Source organism: Monodon monoceros, unplaced genomic scaffold (assembly GCF_005190385.1).
Source record: "Monodon monoceros isolate NGI ecotype Baffin Bay Population unplaced genomic scaffold, NGI_Narwhal_1 Super_Scaffold_15, whole genome shotgun sequence".
Lineage (NCBI taxonomy): Eukaryota > Metazoa > Chordata > Mammalia > Artiodactyla > Monodontidae > Monodon > Monodon monoceros.
The window spans coordinates 69,513,429-69,530,776 of NW_021703771.1; the positions used below are offsets into that span (position 1 = coordinate 69,513,429).

General features: G+C 39.0%; 1 protein-coding gene across 1 annotated transcript in view; it reads right to left on the minus strand.

Moving 5' to 3' along the window:
• The window catches only part of EPM2A (EPM2A glucan phosphatase, laforin), a 105,977-nt gene extending 89,982 nt beyond the window's left edge, over nt 1-15,995 (minus strand). Inside the window, exon 1 of the mRNA XM_029223377.1 lies at nt 15,695-15,995. Within this exon, the coding sequence (XP_029079210.1) occupies nt 15,695-15,995 (301 nt within the window). The remainder of the gene's footprint in view (nt 1-15,694) is intronic.
• Between the last annotated feature and the right edge of the window lie 1,353 nt (nt 15,996-17,348).

Consider the following 17,348-nt stretch of genomic DNA (forward strand, 5'->3'; position numbering starts at 1 on the left):
CTCTGGAAAAAAAGAAATCAGAGAACAACAGAAAAAAAGGTGGGAGATTAAAAATACAATTGCCAAAAATTTCAAAAATATAGTGTAGGGAGTAAATGATGGAATGGTTAGTGTTAAAAACCAAACAGTGATCTGGAAACACAGCCAGGGAAATCTATTCAAACAAAAGATGGAAAATACAGGAGAAAAGTTAAGAGATACTCACATAAAAGCAGAAGGTACAATATATGGCTAACAGACATTTCAGACAAAAGAAGAGAGAAAACAGAGAGGAGGAAATAAAGGAATAATAGAAAATTTCCATGAGTTGAAAAAAACAATTTCTGGAATCAAAACAACCAACCAATTGTCAAGTCACAAGAAGAACAACAACAACAAACTCAGATACCTCCTGGTAAAATAGTGCAAGGAGAAGTGTTAAAGCTTCAAAAGAGGGGAAAAAAGTGGCTACAAAGAAATGGGCTTAGTTTGACATCAGAAATATCAGCTACAACAGGTGCTAGAAGGTACTGCGGCAGTTCCTTCAAAGGGAAAATTATTTTGAGACTGGAATACCAGATGACTAATCAAGTGTGAAATCAAAAGAAAGACCTTTTCAGGCATTTAAAGACTCAGAGGGCTTCCCTGGTGGCGCAGTGGTTGAGAGTCTGCCTGCTGATGCAGGGGACACGGGTTCGTGCCCCGGTCCGGGAAGATCCCACATGTGGTGGAGCAGCTGGGCCCGTGAGCCATGGCCGCTGAGCCTGCACGTCCAGAGCCTGTGCTCCGCAACGGAAGAGGTCACAACAGTGAGAGGCCTGCGTACAGCAAAATAAATAAATAAAGACTCAGATATTTTATCACCCACTTACTGTTTCTTCAAAATTATTTGAGGGGAGACGTTCAAGATGGCAGAGGAGTAAGACGTGGAGATCACCTTCCTCCCCACAAATACATCAGAAATATATCTATATGTGGAACAACTCCTACAGAACACCTATTGAATGCTGGAAGAAGACCTCAGACTTCCCAAAAGGCAAAAAAACTCCCCAAGTACCTGGGAAGGGCAAAAGAAAAAAGAAAAACCAGAGACAAAAGAATAGGGATGGGACCTGCACCTCTGGGAGGGAGCCGTGCAGGAGGAAAGCTTTCCACACACTAGGAAGCCGCTTCACTGGTGGGGATGGGGTGAGGGGGAAGCCCCGCATTCCGTGCCCCTCCCTCCCCCCGGCCTGCATGAGCCAGAGCCCCCTAATCAGCAGCTCCTTTAACCCCGTCCTGTCTGAGCGAAGAACAGACGCCCTCAGGTGACCTACACGCAGAGGCGGGGCCAGATCCAAAGCTGAACCCCTGGAGCTGTGTGAACAAAGAAGAGAAAGGGAAATCTCTCCCAGCAGCCTCAGGAGCAGCGGATTAAATCTCCACAGTCAACTTGATGTACCTGCATCTGTGGAATACCTGAATAGACAACGAATCATCCCAAATTGAGGAGGTGGACTTTGGGAGCAACTGTAGACTTAACCTTGCTTTTTGCATCTAATTTGTTTCTGATTTTATGTTTATCATAGTTTAGCATGTAGAATTTATTACCCTTGGTAGATTTGTTTATTGATTTGGTTGCTCTCTTCCTTTTTTTTTTATATATATTTTTTCCTTTTTTGCTTTTTTGTGAGTGTGTATGTGTATACTTCTTTGTGTGATTTTGTCTGTATACCTTTGCTTTTACCATTTGTCCTAGGGTTCTGTCTGTCTGTTTTTTTGTTGTTGCTTTTTTTTTTTAATATACTTTTCAGCGCTTGTTATCACTGGTGGATATGTTTTTTGGTTTTGTTGTTCTTTCTTTCTTTTTTATTCTTTTTTATTACTTCTTAATATTTTTAAAATAATTTTAAAATTTAATAATTTTTTTCTTTTAATAACTTTATTTTATTTATTTACTCTTTCTTTCTTTCTTTCTTCTTTTCTCCCTTGTCTTCTGAGCCACGTGGTCAACAGGGTCTTGGTGCTCTGGCTGGGTGTCCCAGGCCTGTGCCTCAGAGGTGGAAGAACCGAGTTCAGGACACTGGTCCACCAGAGACCTCCAGGCTCCACGTAATATCAAATGGCGAAAGCTCTCCCAGATATCTCCATCTCAATGCTAAGACCCAGCTCCACTCAACGACGAGCAAGCTACAGTGCTGGACACCCTATGCCAAACAATTAGCAAGACAGGAACACAACCCCACCCATTAGCAGAGAGGCTGCCTAAAATCATAGTAAGGTCACAGGCACCCCAAAACACACAACTGGACATGGTCCTGCCCATCAGAAAGACAAGATCCAGCCTCATCCACCAGAACACAGGCACCAGTCCCCTCCACCAGGAAGCCTACACAACGCAACCTTAGCCATTGGGGGCAGAAACCAAAAACAACAGGAACTACGAACCTGCGGCCTGCAAAAAGGAGACCCCAAACACAGTAAGTGAAGCAAAATGAGAAGACAGAGAAACACACAGCAGATTAAGAAGCAAGGTAAAAACCCATCACAACAAACAAATGAAAAGGAAAGAGGCAGTTTACCTGAAAAAGAATTCAGAGTAATGATAATAAAGATGATCCAACAGCTTGGAAATAGAATAAAGAAAATACAAGAAACACTTAAAAAGGACCTAGAAGAACTAAAGAGCAAACAAACAATGATGAACAACACAATAAATGAAATTAAAAATTCTCTAGAACGAATCAATAGCAGAATAACTGAGGCAGAAAAACGGATAAGTGACCTGGAACGTAAAATAGTGGAAATAACTACCACAGAGCAGAATAAAGAAAAAAGAATGCAAAGAATTGAGGACAGTCTCAGAGACCTCTGGGACAACATTAAGCACACCAACATTTGAATTATAGGGGTCCCAGAAGAAGAAGAGATAAAGAAAGGGACTGAGAAAATATCTGAAGAGATTATAGTTCAAAACTTCCCTAATATGGGAAAAGATAATCAAGGCCAGGAAGCACAGAGAGTCCCATAGAGGATAAATCCAAAAAGAAATATGTCACAACACATTAATCAAACTATCAAAAATTAAATACAAAGAAAAAATATTAAAAGCAGCAAGAGAAAAACAACAAAAAACATACAAGGGAATCCCAATAAGGTTAAGAGCTGATCTTTCAGCAGAAACTCTGCAAGCCAGAAGGGAGTGGCAGGACATATTTAAAGTGAAGAAAGGGAAAAACCTACAAACAAGATTACTCTACCCAGCAAGGATCTCATTCAGTTTTGGAGGAGAAATTAAAAGCTTTACAGACAAGCAAAAGCTAAGAGAATTCAGCACCACCAAACCAGCTTTACAACAAATGGTAAAGGAACTTCTCTAGGCAGGACACAAGAGAAGGGAAAGACCTACAATAACAAATGGAAAACAATTAAGAAAATGGTAATAGGAACATACATATCGATAATTACCTTAAGTGTAAATGGATTAAATGCTCCCACCAAAAGAAATAGACTGGCTGAATGGATACAAAAACAAGACCCAGATATATGCTATCTACAAGAGACCCGCTTCAGACCTAGGGGCACATACAGACTGAAAGTAAGAGGATGGAAAAAACTTTCTCATGCAAATGGAAATCAAAAGAAAGCTGGAGTAGCAAGTCTCATAGCAGACAAAACAGATTTTAAAATAAAGACTATTACAAGAGGCAAAGAAGGACACTACATAAGGAACAAGGGATCAATCCAAGAAGATATAACAATTGTAAATATTATACACCCAACATAGGAGCACCTCAATACATAAGCCAAATGCTAACAGCCATAAAAGGGGAAATTGACAGTAACACAATCATAGTAGGGGACTTTAACACCCCACTTTCACCAATGGACAGATCATCAAAAATGAAAATAAATAAAGAAACACAAGCTGTAAATGATACATTAAACAAGATGGACTTACTCGATATTTATAGGACATTCCATTCAAAAAAAACAGAATACACTTTCTTAAGTGCTCATGGAACATTCACCAGGGTAGATCGTATCTTGGGTCACAAATCAAGCCTTAATAAATTTAAGAAAATTGAAATCGTATCAAGTATCTTTTCCAACCACAATGCTATGAGACTAGATATCAATTACAGGAATATATCTGTAAAAAATACAAACACATGGAGGCTAAACAATACACTACTAAATGCCCAAGAGCTCACTTAAGAAATCAAAGAGGAAATCAAAAAATACCTAGAAACAAATGACAACAAAAACACGATGACCCTAAACCTATGGGATGCAGCAAAAGCAGTTCTAAGCAGAAAGTTTATAGCAATACAATCTTACCTCAAGAAACAAGAAACATCTAAAATAAACAACCTAACTTTACACCTAAAGCAATTAAAGAGAGAAGAACAAAAATACCCAAAGTTAGCAGAGGGAAAGAAATCATAAAGATCAGAGCAGAAATAAATGAAAAAGAAATGAAGGAAACAATAGCAAAGATCAATAAAATTAAAAGCTGGTTCTCTGAGAAGAGAAACAGAATTCATAAACCATTAGCCAGACTCATCAAGAAAAAGGGAGAAGACTCAAATCAATAAAATTAAAAATGAAAAAGGAGAAGTAACAACTGACATAGCAGAAATACAAAGGATCATGAGAGATTACTACAAGCAACTCTATGCCAATAAAATGCACAACCTGGAAGAAATAGACACATTCTTAGAAAAGCACAACCTGCCAAGACTGAACCAGGAAGAAATAGAAAATATGCACAGACCAATCACAAGCACTGAAATTGAGACTGTGACTAAAAATCTTGCAACAAACAAAAGCCCAGGACCAGACGGCTTCACAGGCGAATTCTATCAAATATTTAGAGAAGAGCTAACACCTATCCTTCTCAAACTCTTCCAAAATATAGCAGAGGGAGGAAGACTCCCAAAATCATTCTAAGAGGCCACCATCATCCTGATACCAAAACCAAAGTCACAAAGAAAGAAAACTCCAGGCCAATATCACTAATGAGCATAGATGCAAAAATCCTCAACCAAATACAAAAAAACAAAATCCAACAGCATATTAAAAGGATCATACACCATGATCAAGTGGGGTTTATCCCAGAAATGCAAGGATTCTTCAATACACGCAAATCAATCAATGTGATAAACCATATTAACAAATTGAAGGAGAAAAACCATATGATGATATCAATAGATGCAGAAAAAGCTTTCGACAAAATTCAAAACCCATTTATGGTAAAAAGTCTACAGGGAGTAGGCATAAAGGGAATTTCCCTCAACATAATAAAGGCCATATATGACAAACCCACAGTCAACATCATTTTCAAAGGTAAAAAACTGAAACCATTTCCTCTAAGATTAGGAACAAGACAAGGTTGTCCACTACACTACTATTACTCAACATAGTTTTGGAAGTCTTAGCCACAGCAGTCAGAGAAGAAAAAGAAATAAAAGGAATCCAAATTGGAAAAGAAGAGGTAAAACTGTAACTGTTTCCAGATGACATGATACTATACATAGAGAATCCTAAAGATGCCACCAGAAAACTACTAGAGCTAATCAATGGATTTGGTAAAGTAGCAGGATACAAAATTAACGCACAGAAATCTCTTGCATTACTATACACTAATGATGAAAAATCGGAAAGAGAAATTCAGGAAACACTCCCATTTACCACTGCAACAAAAAGAATAAAACACCTAGGAATAAACCTACCTAAGGAGACAAAAGACCTGTATGCAGAAAAGTACAGGACACTGCTGAAAGAAATTAAAGATGATATAAATAGATGGAGTGATATACCATGTTTTTGGATTGGAAGAATCAACATTGTGAAAATGACTATCCTACCCAAAGCAATCTACAGATTCAATGCAATCCCTATCAAACCACCAATGGCATTTTTCACAGAACTAGAACAAAAAATTTCACAATTTGTATGGAAACACAAAAGACCCCAAAAGGCCAAAGCAATCTTGAGAAAGAAAAACGGAGCTGGAGGAATCAGGCTTCTGGACTTCAGACAATACTACAAAGCTACAGTAATCAAGACAGTATGGTACTGGCATAAAAACAGAAATATAGATCAGTGGAACAGGATAGAAAGCCCAGAGATAAACCCATGCACATATGGTTACCTTATTTTTGATAAAGGAGGCAAGGACATACAATGGAGAAAAGACAGCCTCTTCAATAAATTGTTCTGGGAAAACTGGACAGCTACATGTAAAAGAATGAAATTAGAACACTCCCTAATAACATACAGAAAAATAAACTCAAAATGGATTAATGACCTAAATTTGAGGCCAGACACTATAAAACTCTTAGAGGTAAACATAGGAAGAACACACTATGACATAAATCACAGCAATATGCTTTTTGACCCACCTCCTAGAGAAATGGAAATAAAAACAAAAATAAACAAATGGGACCTAATGAAACTTAAAAGCTTTTGCACAGCAAAGCAAAACATAAACAAGCTGAAAAGACAACGCTCAGAATGGGAGAAAATATTTGCAAATGAAGTAATGACAAAGGATTAATCTCCAAAATTTACAAGCAGCTCATGCAGCTCAATATCAAAAAAACAAACAACCCAATCCAGAAATGGGCAGAAGGCTTAAATAGACATTTCTCCAAAGAAGATATACAGACTGCCAACAAACACATGAAAGAATGCTCAACATCACTAATCATTAGAGAAATGCAAATCAGAACTACAATGAGGTATCACCTTACACCAGTCAGAATGGCCATCATCAAAAAGTCTACAAACAATAAATGCTGGAGAGGGTGTCGAGAAAAGGGAACCTTCTTGCACTGTTGGTGGGAAGGTAAATCGATACAGCCACTATGGAGAACACTATGGAGGTTCCTTAAAAAACTAAGAATAGAATTACCATGTGAGCCAGCAATCCCACTACTGGGCATCCCACTGAGAAAACTCTTAGGAAGAGTCATGTATCACAATGTTCATTGCAGCTCTATTTACAATAGCCAGGACTCAGAAGCAACATACATTTCCATCAACAGATGAATGGATAAAGAAGATGTGGCACATATATACGATGGAATATTACTCAGCCATAAAAAGAAACGAAATTGAGCTACTTGTAGTTAGGTGGATGGAGCTAGAGTCTGTCATACAGAGTGAAGTAAGTTAGAAAGAAAAAAACAAATACCATATGCTAACACATATAAATGGAATCTAAAAAACAAACAAACAAAAAAAAACGGTTATGAAGAACTTAAGGGCAGAACAGGAATAAAGATGCAGACGTAGAGAATGGACTTGAGGGCACAGGTAGTGGGAAAGGTAAGCTGGGATGAAGTGAGAGAGTGGCACGGACATATGTACACTACCAAATGTAAAATAGATAGCTAGTGGGAAGCAGCCGCATAGCACAGGGAGATCAGCTCAGTGCTTTGTGACCACCTACAGGGCTGGGATAGGGAGGGTGGGAGGGAGACACAAGAGGGAGGAGATATGGGGATATATGTATGTGTACACCTGATTCACTCTGTTATAAAGCAGAAACTAACACACCATTGTAAAGCAATTATACTCCAATAAAGATGTTACAAAAAATGGTAATAGGAACATACATATCAATAATTACCTTAAACGTTAATGGATTAAATGCTCCAACCAAAAGACACAGGTTTGCTGAATGCATACAAAAACAAGACCCATATATATGCTGTCTACAAGAGACCCACTTCAGACCTAGGGACACATACAGACTGAAAGTGAGGGGATGGAAAAAGATATTCCATGCAAATGGAAATCAAAAGAAAGCTGGAGTAGCAATACTCATATCAGATAAACTACACGTTAAAATAAGGAATGTTATAAGAGACAAGGAAGGACACTACAAAATGATCAAGGGATCAATCCAAGAAGAAGATATAACAATTATAAATATATATGCGTACGACATAGGAGCACCTCAATACATAAAGCAACTGCTAACAGCTATAAAAGAGGAAATAGACAGTAACACAGTAATAGTGGGGGACTTTAACACCTCACTTACACCAATCAACAGATCATCCAAAATGAAAATACATAAGGAAACAGAAGCTTTAAATGACACAATAGACCAGATAGATTTAATTGTTATTTATAGGACATTCCATCCAAAAACAGCAGATTACACTTTCTTCTCAAGTGCACACGGAACATTCTCCAGGATAGATCATTTCTTGGGTCACAATCAAGCCTCAGTAAATGTAAGAGAATTGAAATCATATCAAGCATCTTTTCTGACCACAATGCTATGAGATTAGAAACGAATTACAGGGAGAAAAACATAAAAAACACAAACACATGGAGGCTAAACAATACGTTACTAAATAACCTAGAGATCACTGAAGAAATCAAAGAGGAAATCAAAAAATACCTAGAGACAAATGACAATGAAAACACGACGTTCCAAAACCTATGGGATGCAGCAAAAGCAGTTCTAAGAGGGAAGTTTATAGCTATACAAGCCTACCTCAAGAAACAAGAAAAATCTCAAGTAAACAATCTAAACTTACACCTAAAGGAACTAGAGAAAGAAGAACAAACAAAACTCAAAGTTATCAGAAGGAAAGAAATCATAAAGATCAGAGCAGAAATAAATGAAATAGAAACAAAGAAAACAATAGCAAAGATCAATAAAACTGAAAACTTGTTCTTTGAGAAGATAAACAAAATTGATAAACCATTAGCCAGACTCATCAAGAAAAAGAGGGAGAGAACTCAAATCAATAAAATTAGAAATGAAAAAGGAGAAGTAACAACTGACATAGCAGAAATATAAAGGATCATGAGAGATTACTACAAGCAACTCTATGCCAATAAAATGGACAACCTGGAAGAAATGGACACATTCTTAGAAAGGTATAACCTTCCAAGACTGAACCAGGAAGAAACAGAAAATATGAACAGACCAATCACAAGTAATGAAATTGCAACTGTGATTAAAAATCTTCCAACAAGGGCTTCCCTTGTGGCGCAGTGGTTGAGAGTCCGCCTGCTGATGCAGGGGACGCAGGTTCGTGCCTCGGCCCGGGAAGGTCCCACATGCTGTGGAGTGGCTGGGCCTGTGACCTATGGCCGCTGAGCCTGCGCGTCCAGAGCCTGTGCTCCACAACGGGAGAGGCCACAGCAGTGAGAAGCCTGCGTACTGCAAAAAAAAAAAAAAAAAATCTTCCAACAAAAAAAAGTCCAGGACCAGATGGCTTCACAGGTGAATTCTACCAAACATTTAGAGAATAGCTAATATCCATCCTTCTCAAACTATTCCAAAAAATTGCAGAGGAAGGAACACTCTCAAACTCATTCTACAAGGCCACCATCACCCTGATACCAAAACCAGATAAAGAAAAAGAAATTTTCTTTTTTCTACAAAAAAATAAAAAGAAATTTTCTTTTTTTCTACAAAAAAAGAAAATTACAGACCAATATCACTGATAAATATAGATGCAAAAATCCTCAGCAAAATACTAGCAAGCAGAATCCAACAACACATTAAAAGGATCATATACCGCGATCAAGTGGGATTTATCCCAGGGATGCAATATATGCAATTTCAATATATGCAAATCAATCAATGTGATCAATCAATGTGATACACCATATTAATAAACTGAAGAAGAAAAACCATATGATCATCTCAATAGATGCAGAAAAGCTTTTCACAAAATTCAACGCCCATTTATGATAAAAACTCTCCAGAAAGTGGGCATAGAGGGAACCTACCTCAAGATAATAAAGGCCATATATGACAAACCCACAGCAAACATCATTCTCAGTGGTGAAAAACTGAAAGCATTTCCTCTAAGATCAGGAACGAGACAAGGATGTCCACTCTCACCAAAATTATTCAGCATAGTTTTGGAAGTCCTAGCCACGGCTGTAAGAGAAGAAAAAGAAACAAAAGGAATGCAAATTGGAAAAGAAGAAGTAAAACTGTCACTGTTTGCAGATGACATGATACTATACATAGAGAATCCTAAAGATGCCACCAGAAAACTACTAGAGCTAATCAATGGATTTGGTAAAGTAGCAGGATACAAAATTAATGCACAGAATCTCTTGCATTCCTATACACTAATAATGAAAAATCTGAAAGAGAAATTCTGGAAACACTCCCATTTACCACTGCAACAAAAAGAATAAAATACCTAGGCATAAACCTACCTAAGGAGACAAAAGACCTGTATGCAGAAAACTATAAGACACTGATGAGAGAAATTAAAGATGATACCAACAGATGGAGAGATGTACCGTGTTCTTGGATTGGAAGAATCAATATTGTGAAAATGACTCTACTACCCAAAGCAATCTACAGATCCAATGCAATCCCTATCAAGTTACCAATGGCAGTTTTTAAAGAACTAGAAAACATCATCTTAAAATTTGTATGGAGACACAAAAGACCCCGAATAGCCAAAGCAGTCTTGAGGGAAAAACACGGAGCTGGAGGAATCAGACTCCCTGACTTCAGACTATACTACAAAGCTACAGTAAGCAAGACAATATGGTACTGGCACAAAAACAGAAACATAGATCAATGGAACAAGATAGAAAGCCCAGAGATAAACCCAGGCACCTATGGTCAACTAATCTATGACAAAGGAGGCAAAGATATACAATGGAGAAAAGACAGTCTCTTTAATAAGTGGTGCTGGGAAAACTGGACAGCTACATGTAAAAGAATGAAATTAGAACACTCACTAACACCATACACAAAAATAAACTCAAAATGGATTTGAGACCTAAATGTAAGACCGGACACTATAAAACTCTTAGAGGAAAACATAGGAAGAACACTCTTTGACATAAATCACAGCAAGATCTTTTTTGATCCACCTTCTAGAGTAATAGAAGTAAAAACAAAAATAAACAAATGGGACCTAATGAAACTTCAAAGCCTTTTCACAGCAAAGGAAACCATAAATGAGACCAAAAGACAGCCCTCAGAATGGGAGAAAATATTTTCAAATGAATCAATGGACAAAGGATTAATCTCAAAAATATATAAACAGCTCATGCAGCTCAATATTAAAGAAACAAACAACCCAATCCAAAACTGGGCAGAAGACCTAAATAGACATTTCTCCAAAGAAGACATACAGATGGCCAAGAAGCACATGAAAAGCTGCTCAACATCACTAATTATTAGAGAAATGCAAATCAAAACTACAATGAGGTATCAGCTCACATCAGTTAGAATGGGCAGCATCAGAAAATCTACAAACAACAAATGCTGGAGAGGGTGTGGAGAAAAGGGGACCCTCTTGCACTGCTGGTGGGACTGTAAATTGATGCAGCCACTATGGAGAACAGTATGGAGGTTCCTTAAAAAACTAAAACTAGAATTACCATATGATCCAGCAATCCCACTACTGGGCATATACCCAGAGAAAACCATAATTCAAAAAGACACATGCACCCCAATGTTCATTGCAGCACTATTTACAATAGCCAGGTCATGGAAGCAACCTAAATGCCCATCGGCAGATGAATGAATAAACAAGTTGTGGTACATATATACAATGGAATATTACTCAGCCATAAAAAGGAATGAAATTGAGTCATTTGTTGAGACGTGGATGGATCTAGAGACTGTCATACAGAGTGAAGTAAGTCAGAAAGAGAAAAACAAATATCATATATTAACGCACGTATGTGGAACCTAGAACGATGGTACAGATGAACTGGTTTGCAGGGCAGAAGTTGAGACACAGATGTAGAGAACAAATATATGGACGCCAAGGGGGGAAAACCGCGGTGGGGTGGGGATGGCGGTGTGCTGAATTGGGCGATTGGGATTGACATGTATACACTGATGTGTATAAAATTGATGACTAATAAGAACCTGCAGTATAAAAAAACAAACAAAAACAACTAATACTAAATTTTCTTTGGGTTATTTGTATGGAAATATGTTAATATAAATGTTTCAGACATTACATGAAATTTCTAAAAATCTTATATGTTCTGGTATAATGTTATAAGTCATTATTCTAGTTATTACTTTAAAATATGTATCTCAGAAATAACTAAATTTCCTTGTCAATTGCATTATTATGAACTTTCACCAAATCTTTAACCACGGTCATTTTGAAGTCTTTTGTCATTTGCAGACAGTTCTGGGTGTACTCTGATGTTTTTACAAAAATGTTCCTATAAAAGTGTTTCATCTTCAAGGAATTCATGGAAAAGACTCTGACAAGTACAGGTTTCTGGTAACTGACTATACTGCTGAAGTGAATGAATGAGCATTTTCACAACTCTAATGGAAAACTGATGAATTTATAAAAGTGCTAACAAAAGATCAAGATGAAATAAAAATTAATTACATGGGACTGAGTGAACTGATGAGGATGATTATAATTTTTGTGACTTTCTGCTTGAATAAAAAAAAAATCCCACAGAGACTCAGAGGCAAAAAATATACAAATCAATTTTCACTGCAAAGTAAAGGAGCTGTTACAGTGGAGGATTACTGGAGTGAATGTCAATATTATGACATAGTGTGAGTGTGTTTCGTGTTTGGTAATTGCAATCATTGTTGCTTTTGTTGTGGCCATCCATTTACAATGTTTGATGTCAGTTTATTTATCTCTTGTAAAAATAAAATACAGGGTGTGTATGCAAAAAAAAAAGTATGAAAAAAAACTAAAAAAAAATTATTTGAGGATATAATCCAATGAAATGATTAAGACATTCAAGAAAGTGGAAGATTTGGAATCCTTAACAATGCAACACACATCGGAGTTCAATTAAAAACAACAAAAATAAAAGTCTCAGATAGCTGTGCTCAGAAAGCTATATATTAGTGAAAATTGGAACAAAAATCCCAATTCTTCAAGGAAAAGAATGTTTTCAAAAAGTGAGGAATTTGCATTCATCCAATACTGCATTTAAGCTAGGAAATTTTGATGATCAACATGCTATTTCTGTTTTTAAAAAGTAACTATAAAGTTTGAAACAAGGTGTAGAACATGGCCACCCAAATATAAAGTAAAATGAACTCTGGTATCACTTTAAATAAAAATCTGAGCATGATTTACAGTGTAAGAGAAGAGAGCTTTTCCTCCTGGTACACAGGTTTCATGTCACAGAATTATATTTCCAAACTTTCAATGAGTGCAACTGAACTACTTAGTTCCACACTAATTATTTCCTAATCATAATAGTAACAATAACAAACACTTATTTAACACTTAATATATGTCTTATTCTAAGCTTTTTAGATTTATTAGCCAGTTTAGTCCTTTCAACAACAGCACAGTAAAGTGACTTGCCCAAGGTCACACACTGGTTGGTGAAGCCATTCTGGCTCTAGAATCCTTGCTCTTAAAAATAGGCTATGCGGGCTTCCCTGGCGCAGTGGTTGAGAGTCCGCCTGCCGATGCAGGGGACGCGGGTTCGTGCCCCGGTCCAGGAAGATCCCACATGCCGCGGAGCGGCTGAGCCCGTGAGCCATGGCCGCTGAGCCTGCGTGTCCGGAGCCTGTGCTCCGCAACTGGAGAGGCCGCAGCAGTGAGAGGCCCGCGTACCGCAAAAAAACAAACAAACAAAAAAAATAGGCTATGCTGCGCCTCGTGATGCTCTTTGTTAACTTACAGTTCTTAGAATCAACCTATCCACCTAAAACAAGAAGGCACAGCAACAGTTATAAAACAGAATACAAATTATATATTAATAGAACTTAATGTAGAAATGATGATTAACCAAAGTAAGGAGAAGGGGAGGAATGTGTAGGTGAGTTATTTTTCTTATCCTTTTACATAGGAGTAACTTTCTATGTAACAGAAGCATAATACAGAAATTTCTATATAATAGAAAGTCAACAATAAACTACATATATGCAGTATAAAATAATAATACAAAAACCAGCAGGGAGGAGAGAGATAATGAACTTGAGCTAAATTCCTCATATTTCACAGCAAGTATGATGGTTAATTTAATGGATATACAGCAGCTGTCAATAGATATTTTCTAATTTTAATTTAAATGTAATATATAACTTGTATGGTAACTCAGAAAATCTAAAAACAGAAAAATTCAAGTTGCTATATTAAGAAATAGCAATATAAGCAAATTATTCAGAACTTTGGGAGGAAGAGCAGAAAAACTAAAAATAGAAAAGGAGACAGACTGGGGAAAGGGAAGAATCTTTCTTTTTTACCATCCTAATTTTTATTAAAATGATCAGATATTACTTTATTATGAAAAATAATTATATGATACTATTAATAATAGTAATATCCTGTAAAGAAGGGCACAATTGATGAGAGTACCTTTCAGTTCTGGCATCGTAATACAAAAGGACAATAAATGTCACCAGACCATGAAACTCAGTGGGGTACAAAAAGAGGAACAAGGAAAAAATATATATATATAAACATATTACAGAACACTCATGCTCTTTGCAGATTCTTTGATTCCACATCATTATGGGCTAAGTGGCCCATTTTTGTCATATAAACTTCCACAGAGACACTTCATCCACTTTAGACAACTACTGAGCCACACATACTCCAATCCCCAACTTTGCACATTTCATTTAAAGAAAGGACTGTCTAAATTCACACATCGCGGGCAGGATTCTACGCTGGCATAAAGTTTTCAGGGAATAATTTGGTAGTCCTTACTGGAATGTAAAATATGGCCACGCTTTGACCTAACAGTTTCACTTCTCAGAATCTACCATACAGGAACATTCCCAAATGCTCAAAGATAACTTTATACACGGATTTCCAATTAAGCTATTACTGTTTATAACAGAGGAAGACAGAAAACAACCTAAATGCACATTGGTAGATGCAGAATATTTCATTACCATTTAAAAAATGAAATATACATTTATACGAGTGGCACTAAAAGGTATCCGCAACCTTTACAGAGCAAGAAAAAGCAGGATAGAGAATAATATATTAACCAATTTATGTGTGAGATAGATACATGTCATATATTGGTCAGTGTGCAGTGGACTCAGGGTGTGTGGAGGACACAAGTTTTTACTTTGTACATTTTTTGCTTTTGTTTTTGATATTTTACAGCCAGCATGTATTGTTTTTATATTTTAAGAAATCAGAGCATATCTCAACTGTCATATATTCGGGGCTTTAAAAAAAAAATCAAAAAGAGAAACGCTCAATGTTTTTCCAGTAGTTCATTCTCAAATCGAAAAGAAGAAAAAAAAATACACTAGAGATAGTACGTTGCAAGTTAGGATTAGCGAAAAGGGTAGCTTCACTGGTTGGGTCATTCTTTAGTGAATCGGGGCAAGAAAATGAGGGCACAAAAACAGTCAAGGCAGAGCTGAGGAGCGAACCCAGGGGCGGCGGGGGACCTGGCAGTCCGGGGACCCGCGCAGGGAGGACGCGGAGGGCGAGGGGGACCGAGGCCCCAACCGGGTCCTGTGTTTGTGGGAAAGAGGTCGGAGGAGCAAAGACCGAAGGGGAGGGAGGACAGAAACCCAGCCTCCATCTAGCGAACCTGTCGGGTGCGGGAGGCGCGGCTGGGGCGACAGCTGGGCGGACAGAGAAGGGTCAGCCCAGGGCGTCCGGGGAGTTCAGACAGCTTGTGAAGCCCGAGAGCCGGGCAAAGCGCCCGGGAAGTCGCGGCGGGGACTGTGGGGCCCGCCCCAGGCCGAAGCCGAGGCCCAGGCCAAGGCCGAGGCCGGGATGCAGGCCGGCGCAGCTCCCAGTACCTTCCCATGAGAGCTCTCCTCCCGGCTCGCGCTTCAGGAACTTGTACCAGAACGTGTCCACGCGGCCCGGCTCCGCCCCGTCCTGCGCCGCCTCCTCGGCCGCCAGCTCCACCTCCCCGAGCCACAGGCCCGGTTCCTGCAGCGCCAGCGTCCCAGCGCCCGCTGCCGTGCCCGCCGGCTTCAGGCGCACCGCCCCGCGCGGCTCCCAGCGCCCCAGCTCAGGCCGAGACCCCACGACCAGCAGCTCCGGCCCGGCTCCGGCCACCGCGGGCGGCACCACCACCCCGAAGCGGAACCGCATGGCGGCGGGCGGCGCGCTTCCCGGCCTCCAGTCTCCCTGCGACCGGCGGACGCGACCCGAGCGCCAGGCGGCAGCGGCGATTGGGCGGCGGCGCGCGAGGCCTGGACGCGCGAGGCGCGGACGCTGGCAGGAACACGTGCGATGCTGTACCTTTTTTGGGCTGCATCACGCGGCCCAGGAGCCCGAGGATGATCCAGGCCTGGGCCTTTGGCCGCGGGAAGTGGTCAGCTGGGGCCACCGTCTGTCTCTCCCGGAGAAGAAGCCTGGCCCTTGCCCGCTGCCTCTTCCAGCGGCTCCGCGGACGGCTGGGGACGCATAGGAAGCAAGGAAAAGGGGTTAGGAAAGGAATAAAACATCTCATAAGCCCCGAGATTTTCCAGTAATCTTTCCAAAAACCTCGAAATTATTTTTGTGAGGGTCATAGGAAGAAGAGAATGGCATATAGAAAGCAGCCTCCACAATAGTGAAGCTGGGGAAAGATCCTGCAGCGCTGTCTGGAGAGCTCCAGACCTTCAACAGGTCACTTATACTCTCTGGGCCTCAGGTTCTTACCTGTAAACTGAGGGTATAAAATAATGATCTTTAAAGACCCTGACGGCTCTAAAGTTTTTCTGATTAGTGGAAGAGGCGCCATTCAGAGCCCAGAGCTCAGTGCAAAAACACTGAATACTTTTCCCTTGCCTAGACCAATTTGATGCCTGAAATGACACATGATCACTTTCCTTTTTTGAAAGAGTGTTATAATACTTTAGTACGTATAAAAATGGGTTTAAAGTAAATATTTTCAAGCCTTTCCAAGGTAAAACAAAACCCCAAAACGGTAATTCTATGACTGTAAATATATGACTGACAATTTTTAAATGGCATAAAATAAAGCTTTTTGCTTTGAATTTGCTTTCAGTAAAAGTCAGTAATATTTTTTCAACTTAAAACATCATTCTGTGTCCAGAAACACAGGCTTATAGTTATTTGATCAAAAGAAAACTGTTAGGGGTAGGGCGTGGAGGAGGGGGGCTTTAATTTTGGTCACTACCTTAAGAAAACCACCTGTCCTGTTTACATAATCTGTTACTTTTTGATTCTTTATTAAAATTGTTCTCGTGGTCTTAACATTTCTATATTCATCAGCACTTAACATAGCAATCTTATGTGAACTAAAGACACACAAAGACACGTCTTTACCAGTATTTGAAAGCTTGTGAATAGTGGGGGGAAGTCAAAAAATTTCAGACATTCAGAATATCATAAGTAGAACAGAAAGAAGTACAAAAATGTAAACCATACAAACTCAGTCTCTCTGTGGAACAATTAGTAAACTATTAATACATTTCACTTTTAAATATCGATATTCCA